General features: G+C 43.0%; 2 protein-coding genes across 2 annotated transcripts; both read right to left on the reverse strand.

Annotated features, from left to right (window-relative positions):
* Positions 1–1,270: 1,270 nt before the first annotated feature.
* On the reverse strand, positions 1,271–3,729 carry LOC101776809 (G-type lectin S-receptor-like serine/threonine-protein kinase LECRK4). The gene has a single exon (XM_022828603.1). The coding sequence runs from the start codon at positions 3,687–3,689 to the stop codon at positions 1,287–1,289; it is 2,403 nt and encodes an 800-aa protein (XP_022684338.1). The 5' UTR covers positions 3,690–3,729; the 3' UTR covers positions 1,271–1,286.
* Positions 3,730–6,718: 2,989 nt separating this feature from the next.
* Positions 6,719–9,540, reverse strand: LOC101777219 (G-type lectin S-receptor-like serine/threonine-protein kinase LECRK4). The gene has a single exon (XM_012847671.3). It carries the CDS (start codon positions 9,306–9,308, stop codon positions 6,867–6,869), a length of 2,442 nt encoding a protein of 813 aa, XP_012703125.1. The 5' UTR covers positions 9,309–9,540; the 3' UTR covers positions 6,719–6,866.
* Between the last annotated feature and the right edge of the window lie 9,353 nt (positions 9,541–18,893).

Below are 18,893 nucleotides of genomic sequence, written 5' to 3' on the forward strand. Positions count from 1 at the left end.
CTCCGCCAAGCGGCTGCCGGTGTGGTCTCTCTCCCCGGACGGTTCCGCCTCGCCCGCTTCAGCCAGCCGCTGCCAGGGGTCTCCGCATCCGACTTCACCTCCGTGTCGACGCTGATGGTTCTCCCCGTCAAGGTCAAGTGCCCCGCTTGGTGCCAATGCCACTCAATTTTGATTGGTTTAAATTGGTTCCAGATTTGTTTTGTGGTATGCCTAAGCGTAGCACCGTCTTTTTCTGTGTAATCTGCTGCTAGTGATTGCCAATCATGGTGTCCGAAATCTGCGATTGCACTTAGGGCCCGTTTGTTTGGATTAGGGGGTATTTCATTGCAATGCGTTTGTATCTACTTAAGAACTCCCCAGATATGCTCATGGTGCATCCACCCGCGCATTTTCCTGTAATTTTCTGTTGCCATGAATCTCTTTCACTAATTTGAAGGTACAATTCGAAGGCATTCAACTTCGATTATTCACCAGCACACGCCTCGCACTGCTAGTGGGAGTAGACTGATATCATAAACTTTTACCCGTAAATGCATATAGTGGCAAAACTACCTGCCATGATTCCAGACGTACTCAAACATAGTAGCAATCGTCACTCGATTTTATTGATGCATTTCCCATATATAATATTTTTGCCATTTGTTTGTCATGACTTTAATTTGTTATATTTAGTCCTTCACGAAATACATGGCATTTTTCCAATTTCTAATGTCAAAGATGTTTGGTTACATATACACATCTGCACTTATGGATGATTAGGATTCCACTTTTTTTTCCAGCTAGACATATGAGTGCTAGGGTACCATTGTTCCTAATGCTTTAATAAACAGCTATGAGTCCCTTTAGGTGGCTGGTTTAATTTGTGAACACGCAAGCTTATTTCAGCAGCTGGTGGGATCGAAGCTAGCTTAAACATGCTACAATAGTTATCATTAAGTATTTACAGGCCAAAATGGGCAAAAAGTTATTTGTGTGTCTCATTTATTTATCGGAAAAGGTCCAATTTACTACCCAAAACTAATTTTATGGAAATAAATATTCTTAATTGCAATGCTAAAGCCTTCCTAACATTATCTGTAGCCCATTGCTGCCGAACGCAGGTACTGTTCACACAATAATAATCAGCTTAAACGGTACTGCTGTAAAGTGGCCATAGTGTTAATAACATTCAGTATGTATTCCCCTAACAAAATATCATTCAGTATATAGCCATATCCATTTTCTTACACCTCTATGTTGGTTCATACACATATTAATGTTACAATGTGCAGGAGGGATGCCGGACACTATGGAAGTGATTGGACAAAGGAAGAAGAATCAGGAGGAGTGGGGATAGCAGCTGCTCCATCAAGCATTTGTGTCACCTTCAGCATTGTAGGTCTCATAGTAGGGTCCTCCTGGAGACACCACAATGCCACAGCCACATACCTTTCTACCTTCTTCAAATCGAAAATTGCTTCATCATCACCGTCAACCAGAAAATCAACTCTGCCGCACCTATAACAGTCATTTGTCCAGTAAGTCAGGATTTTTTTATCCTCTTCTGCCATCTCAGACTCAACATTTCGTCGACAACAGATGAGCTCCAAAAGGATGACACCAAAGCTGTAAACATCCACCTTTGCAGTGATACCAGTGCTCTTGAACCACTCAGGGGCAACGTATCCTCGGGTACCCCGGATCCCTGTAATTGTTTGTGTCTGGTTAGTTCGGAGGAGTTTGGCTAAGCCGAAGTCTGAGATCTTTGCTGTGAAGTTGCCATCGAGAAGGATGTTCTGGGGCTTTATGTCACAATGGATAATCTGTGTGCTGCATTCCTCATGTAAGTATAGCAGCCCCCTTGCCACTCCAAGAGCAAGCTGAGCTCGAAGGTTCCACTCCAGCCTGACATCACCAAATAGGAATTGATTGAGTGATCCATTGGTCATGAATTCATACACCAATAGTCTTTCTTTTCCTTCATTGCAGAATCCTAGCAACCTAACCAAGTTCTTGTGGTGCGTCCGTCCAATTGTCTGGACTTCAACGGTGAACTCTTTCTCTGTTTCATGCTCAAGCTTGTCAATTTTCTTAACCGCAATGTACGTGCCGAGATCATCTTGTAACTGGCCCTTGTACACAATACCAGAGGCACCAGTGCCAAGTACCTCCTGGAATCCGCTGGTTGCCTTCTCAAGCTCAGCATAATTGAAGGCTTTCAGGGGCAATCCTACATTGTTTGATGACTGCACGGATGGGATTTCTTTTATGGTGATAGTACAGTAAGTACCGAACAGTATAACAGAGATCAGGACAATGTTCAGCAAGACAGAGCTTCCTAGAAACAATGAACTTCCAAGGATCCAGCGCTTCTTATCTTTCTTCCATCTGTTGGAATCAAGAAGCTCAGGTTGTTGACTGTTGTTCTTTGGTACCTTGATGTAAACTGTCCTCTGCACAGTATCCCCTACAACGTTATTTGTTAAAGGCATCTTCTTCTTCCAACATGTATTGTCACTATCACGAAACACAGCAACAGCACATAAACAATCCGTCAGGCAGAGCTGCTGGCACTGGTCGTTAGGTATGTTGTCGTACTGCTTATAGTCACATTGAGGCCAATCCACATTGCTCATTGTTACGAACTTAAACTGCTTTGTGGCACCTGCTTCATCCAAGTCACAACTTTGTGGCTGGAAGTCAGGCTTGCAGCCTTTACTCTCACCAATAAATGAGTACTGTGGGAGGCACACGCAGGTAGTCTGGTTGTTTAAGACATCCACATTGCTGTAACTGTTGAAACCGCACGTTCCGCTGCTGACCTGTGTCTCTGCTGCTGACCTTCTTGGGACATAGATATTTGTAGCTTTGAAGTCGACTACTGACCATGCCTGAGTGTACAGGTTGCTGAACTTCTTGGGATACATATATTGCCGGAAAACACCATCTGGATCAAGTGTGGCACGATGGTAGTAGTCCGCTATGGAGCTGATCTTCCCAGATGTGATTTTTATTTGTGTTCCATTATCCAAGGTGATGTATATCATGCCAGTCGCATTGAATACCAAATTTGTGGTGTTCCCAGGCATGGACCAATTATATTCATGTTGAGGTCTGGATGGCACAGCAACAGCATAGAAGAAAACACCATTATTTTGCAGGTTAAGGTGGAACCGGCCATTGGAGTAGTCTGTGGCAATGATCCGGCTGTGGAGCTTGGTTTCAGGGGTGAGCACCTGAGTGAGCAGAATGGTATCTGCTGGGTTATCGAAGGTCCCCCACTTGGTAGAGCCATCTGCTGCAGCCAGTATGAAGTTTCCAGTATCGAGCATGGCAGCGTAGGCTGCACCCACAACTTGGGGATTCCATACCTCTGTGCCAGTAGGGTCCTGGAGTGAGAGAGCTCCATTGGAGGTGAGCTGGAGGCATGAACCAGATGAAACTTGTACCAGCGATGAATCTGGATCAGCGGTCTTAGCATACCATGCCACTGTCTTGTCACTGATCTTGTTGAACCAGACGGCGAGCAAGTAGGAGGAGGTGTTGCCCTCGATGGGCTGGAAGCCGAAGGCAAAGTCACCGTAAGAGGAGAGCCAAAAGCTGTTAGGCCCTTGGGGTGTTAAGGAGGAGCCCAAGGTGATTTTCTGTTGAGCTTGCACATATGGTGAGGACAGTAGCAGGAGGAAGGGCAAGAGGAGGAGAGGCGCCATTGATTATTATTATGGTTTGGCTGCCATTTCTTGCTTCTGATGGCAAGCTTATATGTCCTGTGGCATCAATGAGTCTTCGTTGACTTGACCTGACAGTTGATGGGTCATCAGTAACCTTCACGAGGGGTAACAGTAAGCATCTTTGAACCAGTCAATCGTGACAGTTGGCTGCTCCAGATGCATGGGATTTGGTTTTGGAAGTTTGCATGCGTTCTATGGTGCTCCTTTTACGGTCAAGCTGGATTTTTTTTCACATGCTTGCGAGTTCAACAGTAGTGAAGACAGATTTTTCTTGTGGTTACATTGACAGTTGCGTGAAGGCAAGTGCACAATGACTATTTGTACATAAGGTCCCAAATTCTTACCTATTCCCTGGATGCGACCAGTTATTATTCTGCAGTTTTTCAGAAGAAGACTAATGGTAACTACTTACTAGTTACTACCAGACTAGCAGTCAAGCCAGCTGAAATTAGTATAAGATTATATCATGAGGGTCATGGGAAGTTTCTGATTTACCTATTCCCTAGAGTACTAGCGATCAGATTGGAACGAGGAGGTTGGAATTCTACAAGAGAAAAATTTGGTTACTTTTGCCCAATTTCCTGGATATTTCTATTATGTTTTTCGTTTCCGAGAAATGCTTTCTAGAAGTTTCTGTGAATACATTGTTTTCTGAATTTTCTTTGAACATATGCTGTCTTTATAAGGCATGTGTTTGAAGACTGATAATTTGTCGTTTGTTAAATTTATGAGCAGTGAATGCATTGTTTTCTGAATTTTCTTTGAACATATGCTGTCTTTATAAGGCATGTGTCTGAAGATTGATAATTTGTCGTTTGTTAATTACTTGTGGAGCATTGACTTATTGTGACTTGCGAGTGATCCAGCTGGGTGGCCTTGTTGGTGCTGGGGTTTGTACGAGCCACGTATTATTGAATCCTAATCGATTCTTATGGACCCATGCTTTTTTATTAACTAAAATGTAGCTATGATTTCTCTTTTCCTTTTCCTAAACTTAGATAGATACTGTAGTTCCTCTCTTACAGTCTTATTATGCACTCCATATTCTTTTTGTAATGGTGGATCCTCCTATGTATATGTTTCACCAATTTAACTTGGTAATGTTAGATCGATGCAGAGCTACTTTTGCATCATCAGTAAGCAATACGTTTTCTCACTAAAGAAATAAGTGGGCTTTAATTTAAAGTGAACCTTTTATACAGAGGTTTTGATATTAGATGAACTTTTATGATGATTAATATAACTAAATTGAAAAATCGAAGTGTTTTCTAAAATTTTCAGATACACAGGACCAGAATTTTGAAATAATGATTTTAGGTTTTGCTTCAACTATAAATCTAAATTTTAATATTTTATTTTGGAAGAAAAAGAATACAAATTATTTGCCTCGAAGTTTCTTGTTTGTCTAGTTAACCTCCTATTCTTTTAATTAAGTTTATTACCCCTTTAACTACTAATAAATAAAAGTAAATAGTATCTCTAGGGGCATTTGGTACCTTCCCTGTGAAAGTAACACTTTTAGTTGAAATTATGCGATGTATGGGTGATGGCATCATATCCCAAACAATGATTTTATTTCATAGATCATAATGACTGTTTGTAGATATGTAGAGCATTCGGAACCACGAGTATAAGAGAGATTTTAGAGTGCTTGAAAAAAAATAAGAGAGCTGTCTATTAGAAATCGAACCTTGGAAACAAAGGAAGTACCATGAAGTACATAAGTACCAATTTGGTGGGACCAAGTAGCCAAAATGGTAGGACCAACAATCAATTTAATTTATTTTTTTATAATTTAAAAATTAAAGCACTGTAAAGAGCTTGTATCTCCAAGTACCTCATGGTACCTGATGGTACTTTAAATGCACTGTAAAAGAGCTTGTATAATAATATGAAAAATCGCATGGTGGTTGTATAAAAATGGAGAACTAAGTTATGTTTTTGTGTTTTGGGGAGGTAGTTGCGCCCGTCCGATGAGGATCAAATGTTGTGTGTCTCACTAATCCAACTATTTTTTTCGTGGTAGGTGTCATGCCAATCGACATGATACGCCTGTGGTAAATACGTCAATATCAAAACAACTGGCCCATTTTCCTATAGACGTTCATAGGACCGTGTATGCACACGTGTGGTGATGTATGTGTGTGTGAGAGTATAGGTTTGTACTATGTTTCAATGAACGAATAACAGCATATGCTTTACAACATAGAGAATAATGCCATCATATGATTTAACTTCTATTTTAATTACAAAAATTAACCGTGGATGAAGTGATCCTTTTTTAATAGTTTTGGGAGATAAAATCCAAAAGTATTCCAGGAGATATCCGAGGAATATTAAAAAAAATCAGATGCCACGTGGCTACACCCCGTTCACCTCATCTACCACGCAGCAGATAGTGTTCTCGTGGGTCTTCCATTTGTTTTGTTCCCCATCGCAGTCTTCAGCTGCTGTGCGTGTGGGCGCTCCGGGAGGAAGGCCCAGATGTGGAGGAAGAGGAGGAGGATGATAACGAAGATGTCGTCTGGCAGCACATAGCGGTGGCCTCGCTGGCTTCTCAGCATCGAAGGAGTGGCTTTGCACGCTTGGACCTGGCCGTGATCCTGCCAGCCATCGCTCTGGCCCATGGAGAGGGTCATGGACTCATGGAGGTGATGGCCATGCATGGCAGAGCTGCTCAGGGCCAAAGGGGAGGAGCAGGAGATGCTTGAGTGTCTCGTGCTCGTTTTGCTCCTGTCCTTGATCCACGGAGGAGATGCTTGCGGATAGGTCCTAGGAGGACATGCCAGCGACAAGGAAGCAGTTCTATACTATTGGGTTACATATTGCTCGTGTAAGTACAGTTCTATACCGTTACCATACAGCTCCAATGCAGATTTACATAAATGTTTTTTCACTAACTATTTATCTGCAATGCAGATTTGCATAAATTATGGAAAATGAAACTGCACTACCCTTTATCTCCAGATGTAGAGAGTTTACAGCTTCACTGAAAAATGTAACAGCAATTTGCTTGAAAATTATTCTTCTGATGATGCCAAATCAAACGTACTTCCAAATTACAAATCAGATAAAGTACAAACCAGTTATATAGCCAAAGTGTACAATATGGATGTTCCTTCAGCTCATTACCGACGCATTTCATCTTGGAACAGATTAGACTGATGCTGGCGGTGGAGCTGAATATGCTGATTGATTACCTTGAACAGACAGTACTAGATATGCACTGAAGAAATTGTAATCCATGCAAGTTTCTACAGTCATTGTACCTTCCAGTACCTTAACTACCGTTGACATTGATGGCCTTCGGCTGCTATCATTTTGTAAGCACCACATTCCAAGCCTCATCATCTGAATAACTTCATCCTTGTGCAGGACCATATCATCACATTGCTTGTCAATCATATCAATCAGCAGGTTCTTTTGAGCCTTTTCTCGTAACAAATTGATCAGATAGATGCTTTCCTCAGGCTCAGAATTGTCGATGTTTTTTCTTCCACATATTACTTCCATGACAACAACTCCAAAGCTGTAGATATCAACTTTTTCAGTGATCTGCGACGTTAACCATTCAGGTGCCATATACCCAGGTGTGCCTCTCATCACAGTCACTACTTGGCTTTGATCCCTGTCAATGAGCTTGGATAATCCAAAATCTGCCAATTTAGCATTGAAGTTCTCGTCTAACAAAATATTTTGTGGTTTGACGTCCAAATGAGCAATTTTCCGTCGACACTCCTCGTGAAGATAACATAGTCCCTTGGCAATATCCAGAATGATCCTACACCTGGTGCCCCAATCAAGAGGGGCATTATTGTGGCGGTAATAGATCCACTGATCAAGGGAACTTCTAGGCATATATTCATATACTAGAATTCTATGTGCTTTCTCTACACAGAATCCTAACAGTCTAACAAGATTGATGTGCTCAATGCTACCAATCGTCTCCACCTCTGCCAAGAATTCTTTCTTCCCTTGTCTAGCACTTTCCAAGCATTTCACTGCGACTCTGTCTTCATTCAATTTCCCTTCAAAAACTGAACCAAATCCACCTTCCCCGATCTTTTGACTGAAGTCTCTGGTGCATTCTCTCAACTTTTCATAAGAAAACCTCATTGGCATGCCCGACAATTGATCAACATCAAATTCTTCAGCTATATCTTGATACTTCCTCCTTCGCACATAAAGAGTGACAACAATTAGAACAAATACAATACCTGTAATACCGCTAATTACAGCGCCCAAAATTCCCTTCGTTTTGTTTGCTGTAGTTGCAGAAGGAGAGGGGCTAAGCTGCGGCTTGAGATTAGAAGTGTTTCTTAGTACCTTGATGAAAAGTGTCCTCTCCACATTATCTCCCATCTTGCCATTTGACAAAGGCATCTTCTTCTTCCAACATGTATTACTTTTGTCATGGAAGACAGCAACGGGACAAAAACAATCTGCCAGACAGAGTTGCTGGCACTTATCCTTAGTTATGGGGCTGTACTCCTCATGGTCAGCTAGAGGCCAATCCACATTGTTCATAGGTATCATCTTAAACTGCATAATGGCAGCTGCTTCATCCAAGTCACAACTTTGTGGCTGGAAGTCAGGTTTGCAGCCTTTATACTTCCTCTCCTCATCAATAAACGAGTACTGCTCTGGGCACAGGCAAATACTCTGGTTGTTTGTGCCATTGAACGTGCAGTAACTGTTAAACCCACAAATGCCGCTTCCATCATTTGTCAGTTGTGAGTCACAGATATTTGGGGGCTTGAAGTCCACTACGGACCATGCTTGACTACTCAGGTTGCTGAACTTCTTCGGGCACCGATATTGCCTGAACACACCATCTGGGTCAAATGTAGCACGATGATAGTAGTCTAACATGGAACCGGTGACCCCAGATGTCACACTGATCTGTGTTCCGTTATCCAAGGTGATGTATACCATGCCAGTCGCATTGAACACCAGCTTTGTGGTGTTCCCAGCCATGGACCAGTAGTAGTCATACATCTTACCGGAGGGTACAGCAACGGTATAAAGAAAAACACCAATACTTTGCAGGTCAAGGAGGAACCGGCCATTGGAGTAGTCTGTGGGGATGATTCGGCTGCGGAGCTTCATTCCTGGAGTGAGCACCTGAGTAGGCAGGATGGTATCTGCTGGGTTATTGAAGGTCCCCCACTTGGTAGAGCCATCTGCAGCAGCCAGTACGAAGTTTCCGGTATTGAGCATGGCAGCGTATACTGCACCCACAACTCTCGGATTCCATACCTCTGTTCCAGTGGGATCCTGGAGCGAGAGCGCCCCATTTGAGTTGAGCAGGAGCTGGGAACCGGATGAAACATGTACCAGCGCTGGATCTGGATCATTGGTCTTGGCATACCAAACCACCGTCTTATCACTGGTCTTGTCGAACCAGACAGCAAGCAGATAGGAGGAGGTGTTACCCTCGATGGGCCGGAAGCCGAACGCGAAGTCGCCAGACGGCGAGAGCCAAAAGCTGCTAGGCCCTTCAGGTGTCAAGGAGGAGCCTAAGGTTATGTTCTGTTGAGCTTGAAGGGAAGTAGAGGACAGCAGCAGGAGCAAGGACAAGAGGAGGAGAGGTGCCATGGTTCGTTTGATTTGGCTCTCAGTTCTTACATCTGATGGCAAACTTATGCATCTCTTGGTTTTCGGAGTCTTCGTTGACTTGGCTTGACAATCGATGGGTCATCGGAACCATCACGTGGTGTAACAGTAGGCAGCTTTGAACTGGTAAATCATGGCAGTTGGCTGCTCCACGAGCATGGGTCCTTGTCTGTGTGAGTACTCTTTGCTAGACTTTTTATTGAAGTTTGGAAGTGTTCCAACTCGTGTTGGAAGTGTTCCAAATTGCTCCTCTTGTCCAAGACATCATTTTCAAGTGCTATTGTCGCTAATCCATTGAGTCTTTCTTGTGTCATAGTAGAACACAAATAAGATTTCAACAACTTGAGTTTAGAAAAGCTCCTTTCTGCAGTTGTGACGGTCATAGGAATGGTTAACAAAATTCTATATGCGATAAGTGCATTGGGATAAAAGGGGCGCTTTTTCAAAAACTTCAAAATATCAAGAGAATCCATAGATTATTTAAGTAAATCTTGGATGACAGTGAATTTTGCAAACAATTCTTGACCATCAATGTCTTTATGTTCTCCACTCTTAAGTGCGTTCTCAAGATTGACATAAGGAGCCATCAAATTATTATCATCCAAGGATCGCAGCCTATCTGAAGTAAACAAGAAACTAAAAGTCTTTTCATACCCTTGATATTGTTCAAATCTCTTGGTGAGTGAAACTCTAGCTTGATCAATAACATATGTAAAATAATTGACCCAAAATGACTCCTCCTCAGATTGTGAAACATTTGATGCATCATCCGCGGCCTCATCAAAATATCTTTTTCTTTTGATTTTGCGCTTGGAAGTGAACTCTGGGTGAATATCCATCTCCATTGCAATTTCTTTTGCGGCTTCCAATGCTTTCGAAAAGCTAATTTCTCTATACTTCTTAAAAAAGCTAATTAGTCCCTGTACATACTCAATTGCAATATCAATAAGCATAACTTTTGATTGTAGCTGCTTGTTGATCAAATTAACAACAGATAATATTTCATACCAGATGATTATTGCCACTAAAAACTCAAAGCTACCAAGTTCATTTTCCGCTAGCGATTTAGCTTTGACGGAATCATCCAAATTAACCTGACTAAAATGCACTTAAGTCGCCTGACACGCGAGCATGCACTTTAAGCAAGTCAACTCGGTCTTCTGTCAGATTTTATCCGATAAACCACTTACTCAAGATCGAGAAGCATTACTCACATGAAGATAAGTGGGCACAGAGATTACAACATTTCCATCACATTAACATAGTTCAACAATTTATTACATCAGAGTTTATGAAATTTCAAGCAGAGTTTGCAAGGTTGTAAACAACGAAGAAGTAAAACAAGCGGAAGCTACGCAACGATACACAATACCATGGTGAAGCCGACCATGATATCCATTTCAATGATCCACGCTGTCCGAGGACGGTTTCCACTCGACCGACCAACCTGGAGGGAGTTGGGTCGGCCAAGTCAAACTAGCAACCATTTCCTCGAACTCAGCACTACCTTAAAACATAGCCACAAGCAAGGCTGAGCAACTAGTACTCAGCAAGACTGACCCCATAGGTGATAACTACTTCATCGACTCCTAGACATGCAAGGCTTTTTGGCTGTGGGTTTGTTTTTGCCAAAAGCGCCTAAAGTTGGTCCTTACTTTCAATACTTTAGCTCAAGTTCTAAGTTCATTAACCAGTCTAGATTAGAAACTTATACTAAGCAAACATAGTTTCCAAACAATTAAAGGACAACCATCAAGATTAATATCACCATCATGTTCCATCTTTACTCAGTGCAGAATAGCGATCAAGCAGTCCCAAACTGTGAGGGGCAGAAGAATTGATTTGAATTTATTAACCATGCATGGTGAACCTAATTCCACGACATCCGAGCACCACGAAGGGTTGCTTCACTTGTCACCCGTCCCCATCAATCCCTTAGGCACGTGCCAGGTCCAAACTTCCTTTGGCATGCAATGCTCCATAGTCCTAGCCTCTGCCGTACTGTGACCACACTTGCACCCACATGATGCACCATGGGAACGACGTTCCAAGGACAACAGGAATATAAGACATGCCCTAGTTCAATCAGGTACTAGGCTTCCCTATCCCATACTAGGTATGAGATTAGTACTTTCAAACACTTGATCATGAATGCCGACATGTTTCGACCTTAGCAAGTTCATTACTAGACAGACGGGGCAAACCACCACATTGGAACCATTCCCGGTCCCATCCGTCATCCTTATAGTGGTAGTATGAGTAAACAACAACTCCTATAACTCGTGAGTGACAGGCAATCACTCGACTTTTACCGAATCCTATTTAGCACAACAACTACTTGACTTTAACAACTAGTGTTCAGATCAAGGTACTAAGGTAATGCATCTAAGGTGTCATTCAACTCCTATAAATGTAAATGCACAATCATAAGCATCAACATATTGCATAATTTAAAAAATAGGTAAGCATGCACCGGGGCTTGCCTTCAGGTTCAGAGAAAGTTAGCGGATCTTTGGGGTCTTGATCTAGCTCGGGCTCAACTTCCGCGTGATGTAGCTTTGCGGCGGGTTCCTCTTCCAGCGTAGGGTGGAGCTCGTAGGTTCCGTCGGCGATATTAGCTTCTACACGACATGCACATGCAGAAAGTTCAAATTTTCCATGCTTTCATATGAAGGATGTAATACATGACTTATTGCTGAAATGAAAGTTGCATTTCAACCACATTCACCTAAACAAGGTCCTAAACTTTCATTATCTTCATGAAGTAAGATGTGTTGTGGTTTAAAACTCGGGGTTGACTTTGATGGTGATTGTGTTATATATTTCACAACTTAGACTTCACAAGGAAGGTGGGGGTCGCTTTTAGGACTGTTTGGGGTTCAGTTGGAAAGTCATTTATTTCTGAATGCTTTTATGTACCTCTTCCAAAAATTACCAATTAAGTTTATTTCTTTATTCATTTAAACCGATTTCTCATCCAAAATTTGTTTCCACAACCAGCCAGTAACATATGACACTGAGAAATTAGCAGCATCTTGCTTATCTCATCAATAAGTTATTGTAAAAATTTGGGATCCATTGGATTAGTACAAAAATAATTAAAATTATTTTATTAACCAAGGGTAGCATGTACTTCACCATTTTTATCCCAAAACCTACAGTGATTCTGAGGGTTAAACTTTAACAGTGGATTGAAGGTGTGTTAGACTTTGGTGAATTTTCATGATTTTTAGTGAAGGACAACTATTTCTCACATTTATCTTCTATTTATCTTTCTTCAAATAGAAAGGCGTGCCTCAACAAGTTACTTTTAGTGTTTCGTATTTTTCCTAAGAACTAATCCTCAAAACCAGGGTACTCCAAGTGGTTTCACATTTTTCTCTGGCACATTCCATTACTTATGCAAGAAGAAGGATTTAGCCTTAGATTTCAAAGATAGGGTTAAAATAGTGATTTAAAGTACTGCTCCATGGTCTTAACTATTTTTCCAAGCCTCCATACTCAGAAACATACACCACAGAGTTAGATTTATCTTTTTAGCATTTTTCTTTGATTTACTATGATTTTAAAGGCCTAAGCAAGAAATAAAACATACAACTATATTTCTAACAGTAACATGTGCAAGATCATTTTTATATGAAACTAGACAGTTCACTGAGCCCAACAAAATTTATTTGGCATTTTTTTGAGTTTTCTATGATTTATGGTGCATTTACAAATTGTAATCTATTTTCTGTCGATTTAAAACAATTAACCTAAACAAACTTACAATCTAACACTTACGTCTATGGTTTAATTGCGTAGGGGTCTTTAGTTCTTGCGCTAAAGCCCCTAGAAAAAGGTGGGAGACGTAGGGAGGCCCTTGCGGCGGCCGGCGGCGAGCTCGACTTGATTGCGGCGAGTCCCGGGGTTAATTGAGGGCAAGAACAAGAATAGGTGGGGGAGGTGCGGGAGCTCACCGGGAAGCGATTGGCGGCGGTTGGGGCATCGGAGGGAGCTCGGCAGAGGCGGAATGGCTTGGGGACGGGGAGCGGCTTCGGTGGCGGAGTCCCAGCGGAGTTTCGGTGACAGCGGGGCTTCGGGAGGGCAACAAGCTACTCGGGTAGGAGCGCGTGGTGGTGGCGGAGCTGGTGGTGGAGATGGCGAGGCGCGGGGAGTGGTGGAGATGGGTACTACACAAGAGGTGGCTCGGCGGCGTGAAGCAAAAAGCAGAGCAGAGGTGAGCTTAGGTGTGGGGAGCTTCGGGCGGCGCATTGGTGCTATTTATAGCCACGGGGAGGGAGCAGGGGAGTGAGGCGAGGCTCCGGGCGTGGGTGGATAAGATCGGAGGGGTGCCGGTGGTGTGGGTGGTGTATGGGGATTGGGCGGATGCCATTGGTGATGGGCGCGGAAGCTTTGGGATAGGATCTTCGACTCACTGGACGCGGGCGATTTGGGGCGCGGAGTAGCGGCTTTGGGGTGGAGGGATTGACGAGCCAGGCACCGTCGAGTCGATGTCGTGGTGGTGCATTAGGTGGAGGTGTGGAGCCAGCGGGCAGCGGCGGCATGGCGCAAGCGGAGGGGCGGAGCTTGGCGCGCGGTTGGGTGGAGGAGATTGAGCGCAAGTGGGAGAGATAGGCGTGCCGCTTGATTGGGTAGCCGGAGCTCGCCGTCCTGTCAAGTCTGGGCCGGGGGTTGGCCGGCGGCGAGCTGCCGGTGAGCAGAGGCCACACGGCGGGTGGTGCACGGGCGAACGTGCGGGCGCGTTCTGGGCGCACGCTGGGCGGGGTGCGCCTCGGGCAGGCCAAAAGGGCCAGGTTTTGGGGGCCTTTTGCTCAAAACTTTTCAAAAGGACTCATGAAACTCCAAAAGCAAAACATGTAGCCCTAATGTCCAGCTCAAAGTCTTACAAAAGGATTTCACCCAAAAACTAAATGGATTTCAAGTTAAGAAGCTCCAAACATCGATAGAACGCGTTCGTCTTGGACCCAGGCAAAATCAGGAACTGGACTGTTTTCAGGGATTTTGGCCGGTTTCGGTGCAACTTTTGAGGGGTTTGGGATTTGAATTAGGCAAGAGTGTTATTGAAGGAATTGTTTGTTGGTATTAGAACTTCAACTTCTATTAAGGACTTTTCTTGAGTTTAGTTCAACTTTTAGGAGGAATGGGCTCGTCAAGATTTGCGCTTTGGACGTTCTTCCAGACTTAGCGCAGAAATGCATTTGCATTGGTTTGACTATTTTAAGTGACTTTGACCAAGCTTTTGAACATGTTTGGTTTTGAATTAGACTTGAGTCAGTATAACAAAGTTTTAACACACTCACAGAACTACAACTTCTATTAGGGGTCTGACTCGAGTTTAGATATAGAATTGTGAGATAATAGGTTGCAAAGTTGAGGAAAAACATGAATTCCAGGACTTACGTCATTTGTAGGATTTTGGTGTACTCCTGATTTGATTTTTGTTTTTGACCTTCTCCTACTCCAAATTAGCTAAAGTGTTATTAATAAAAGTTGTTTGAAATCAAAAGGTTTACAACTTCTATTTGGACAAAATTCCAAGTTTGTATATAAAATCTCAAGTTTCCTATTTAACTCCAAAAAGAGCTTTTTAGGGGCAAATTGGACATTTCACTTCCTGTGCTTAGTGACTAATGACTTTCTTAGGTTTAACTACACCTAATTAAGGTAGATTGTTACATTAGCTTCACTTTTCAGTGGGTCATCATCAGTTTCAGCCACCTGTTGTAAAGCCTCTCTTAATTCTGGGATCTGAAACCTTATAGCCTTAACACTTTCAAGATGACTCTCCCAACGAGTAGCTGACAATGATTTAAGAGTCAATCCTGATATGTTATCTTTTAGAATTTTCCACCTTTTTTAGAATTAGCAATTGTTGTATACATGCGTTGGATAACTCCAAAAAATTCTATTCCTTTTCGACAAGACTTTGCCATATCACAAAGTATCAAATTCATACTATGATAACCACAAGCTGAATAAAAAGATCTTGGATTTATATCCAATACTTTCTTGTGTACCCCTATATTTTCCCTTTCATATTTGATCCATTATCATATCCCTGTCCTCTCAAATTGTCTACATCAAGATCAAGATTTTTCAATTCCTCTAATAGAATATCAAATAATCCTTGCCCATGGTATCATTCACATCCAAAAAATCTAAGAAGGATTCTTCGATGCAAACGGAACCTGAAGATGTATCAACATACATTATTATCAAAGACATCTGCTCTTGGTGGCTTGCATCAGGAGTACAGGCAAGTATAACTGAGAAGTACTTTGCTTCTTTTACCTTTGCAAAAATTGCAGACCTAATTGCAGAAGCTAACAAATTTATTAACTCATTTTGGATGGAAGGACCAAGATAGTGATCACGGATTTTTTCATTAGTGATGCGGTCAATGTGCTCTTTTATAACTGGGTCAAATTCAGCCAATATCTGAACCAATCCTAAGAAATTGCCATTGTTGTCTTGATACAACTTGCTATTACTACCACGAAATGCTATATTATGTTATGCGAGAAATTTTACAATCAAAAGAATCCTGAGCAAAACTTTTCTCCAATGCTCCCTTTCCTTTTCAAGTTCTCGCTGGGCAACATTATCAATTGTTTGATTCTTCTCCAACCTGAGACGGAAGTCATATCATGAGGTCATATTTGTGACATGTTCTCTACTAATTTCGTGCTCCTTAAACCTATGGCTAAGATGAGACCAGTCATTGGACCCCTTGTTTGCTAACTGACCTCTCACAAGGCCCTTCCTCAATAATTTGCAGCAAAAACAAAATACCTTGTCAAGTTCTTTGCTATACACAAGCCATTCTCTCTCACACTTTTCTCCATTCGAGAGAACTCTACTATACGATAGTGCTGAAAATCTTCTGGAGAACTTGTCTCTAGGACCATGCTCAATGGACAAGTCTCTTTTAGGACCCTTTTCCAGCAAAATATCGATCATTTTAGGATCGAGTGCATCCCAAGTTCTTGGATCAAAGATATCAGGCTGGAAAGAATTATCAATGCCAGCGCCAATATTAGCATCATTACCTCTATCGCCATTGGCAATATTAGCCTCGTTACCTCCATCGCCATCGCCATCATGTTCTTCTTTGCCTGTATTACCGTGGCCTTCATCAACATTAGGTTCTTCTTTGCCTGTATTACCGTGGCCTTCATCAACATTAGCTTCTGTAATTTCAACAGACGGAGTCTCAACCTCTATTGCATCATCACCATGACCACGACCTTCACCAACATTAGCTTCTGGAGTTTCTCTGACAACAAATCTATCAAGTGCACCCTTTTGTGATTGAGCAAAAGCTTCTGGTCTTTGTTTCTTCTTACGCTTTTCAGCACTAGATTCATACTTTCTAATTCTTATAGTAGACATAGGATACCAACATCTGTTCCATAAACCAAACAAAAATATTTGAATTAAATCAAATAGCACATGTACATGTGCAAGAAATAGCAGTTTTGTTTAGATTCAATTTAGGAAGACAGGAAGTCAGGAACCGATGGAAATTGGATTGCATTACAAAACTGACCTGCCGCCTGCCTGCCGCGGTGCGCCCTCCTGCCGACGGGAATGGGAGCGGGATCAAGGAAACGTTCAGAGGATGAGGAATACGAACTGCTGACGGTGCCCTCCTGCCCTCGAGTTTGTGACGGGAGAAGCGGAAGGGTCTACGATGATTCTGTTGCCGCGGCGGAATGTGTCGGATGCAGAACAGGACTCGCGAGTTCATGAGTTTGTGTCCCAGACGATTCAGTAGCAGGCTTGTGCAGTTGGGCTGTTAAAATTTAGGAGCCAATCATTTCTGAGGCCGTGCTCGGTTGCCCACCTCGCTCTTGGCCTTCGACGGGCCTGCTTTATACTTCGTCTCCTCTTCAATGAACGAGTACTGCTCTGGGCACAGGCAAATACTCTGGTTGTTTGTGCCATTGAACGTGCAGTAACTCTTAAACCCACAAATGCCGCTTCCATCATTTGTCAGTTGTGCGTCAGAGATATTGGGGGGCTTGAAGTCCACTACCACTGACCATGCTTGACTACTCAGGTTGCTGACCTTCTTCAGGCACCGATATTGCCTGAACACACCATTTGGGTCAAGTGTAGCACGATGATAGTAGTCTAACATGGAACCGGTGACCCCAGATGTCACACTGATCTGTGTTCCGTTATCCAAGGTGATGTATACCATGCCAGTCGCATTGAACACCAGCTTTGTGGTGTTCCCAGCCATGGACCGGTAGTAGTCATACAGGTTACCGGAGGGTACAACAACGGTATTAAGAAAAACACCAATACTTTACAGGTTAAGGAGGAACCGACCATTGGAGTAGTCTGTGGGGATGATTCGGCTGCGGAGCTTCATTCCTGGAGTGAGCACCTGAGTAGGCACGATGGTATCTGCAGGGTTTTTTGAAGCTCCCCTATTTGGTAGAGCCATCTGCAGCAAGCAGCACAAAATTTCCAGCATCGAGCATGGCAGCGTATACTGCACCTACAACTTGCGGATTCCATACCTCTGTTCCAGTGGAATCCTGGAGCGAGAGCGCCCCATTTGAGTTGAGAAGGAGCTGGGAACCGGATGAAACTTGTACCAGGGCTGGATTTGGATCATTAGTCTTGGCATACTAAACAACCGTCTTATCACTGGTCTTTCTGAACCAGATAGCAAGCAGATAGGAGGAGGCATTACCCTCGATGAACCGGAAGCCGAACGTGAAGTCGCCGGATGGCGAGAGCCAAAAGCTGCGAGGCCCTTCAGGTGTCCTGGAGGAGCCTAAGGTTGTTTTCTGTTGAGCTTGAAGAGAAGTAGAGGACAGCAGCAGGAGCAAGAACAAGAGGAGGAGAGGTGACATGGTTCGTTTGATTTAATTTGGCCCTCAGTTCTTGCATCCGATGGCAAACTTATGCATCTCTTGTTTTTTTGAGTCTTCGTTGACTTGACTTGACAATGGATGGGTCATCGGCATGTGGTGTAATAGTAGGCAGCTTTGAACTAGTCAATCATGGTAGTTGGCTGCTCCACGAGCATGGATCCTTGTTTGTGTGACTACTCCTTGCTCGACTTATAGCATAGTTGTTAGGGCTTTGCGGCGAGTCGTGGCGACTGGCGAGCCCAAGTGGTCTGGACGGCTAGGTGCCTATGCGCTCGCCTAGGCGACAATTAGACGGTGAAAACATATAATCGCACTTTTGACTAGGAATTCAACATATGTCGTCACATTGTAAGAGATAATATTGTTGGCTGTATCCAATAGTTGATACAAATGAATTTTAACACCATACATTCCTTTACCATCATTCATATTGTCACTGTGAAGGGCATAGGCCAGCAGGCTTAACCACAGATAGCCTGACATAACATAGTACGCATATAGTTAGTGCACTACTAGTTCTGCGTTAAATGTGTAATTGTCTAGTTAACAATAGCAAATCAACTAGGTGTTTCTAACAGCAACAAGCTGATAGCTGAACAAAAGGTAAACCGCTGGCACTGCACCATCTCAAAGTCCAACTCTATGTTTCTCTCATTGTTGTCAACGTATCACT

The sequence above is a fragment of the Setaria italica genome, chromosome VII (assembly GCF_000263155.2).
Source record: "Setaria italica strain Yugu1 chromosome VII, Setaria_italica_v2.0, whole genome shotgun sequence".
NCBI lineage: Eukaryota > Viridiplantae > Streptophyta > Magnoliopsida > Poales > Poaceae > Setaria > Setaria italica.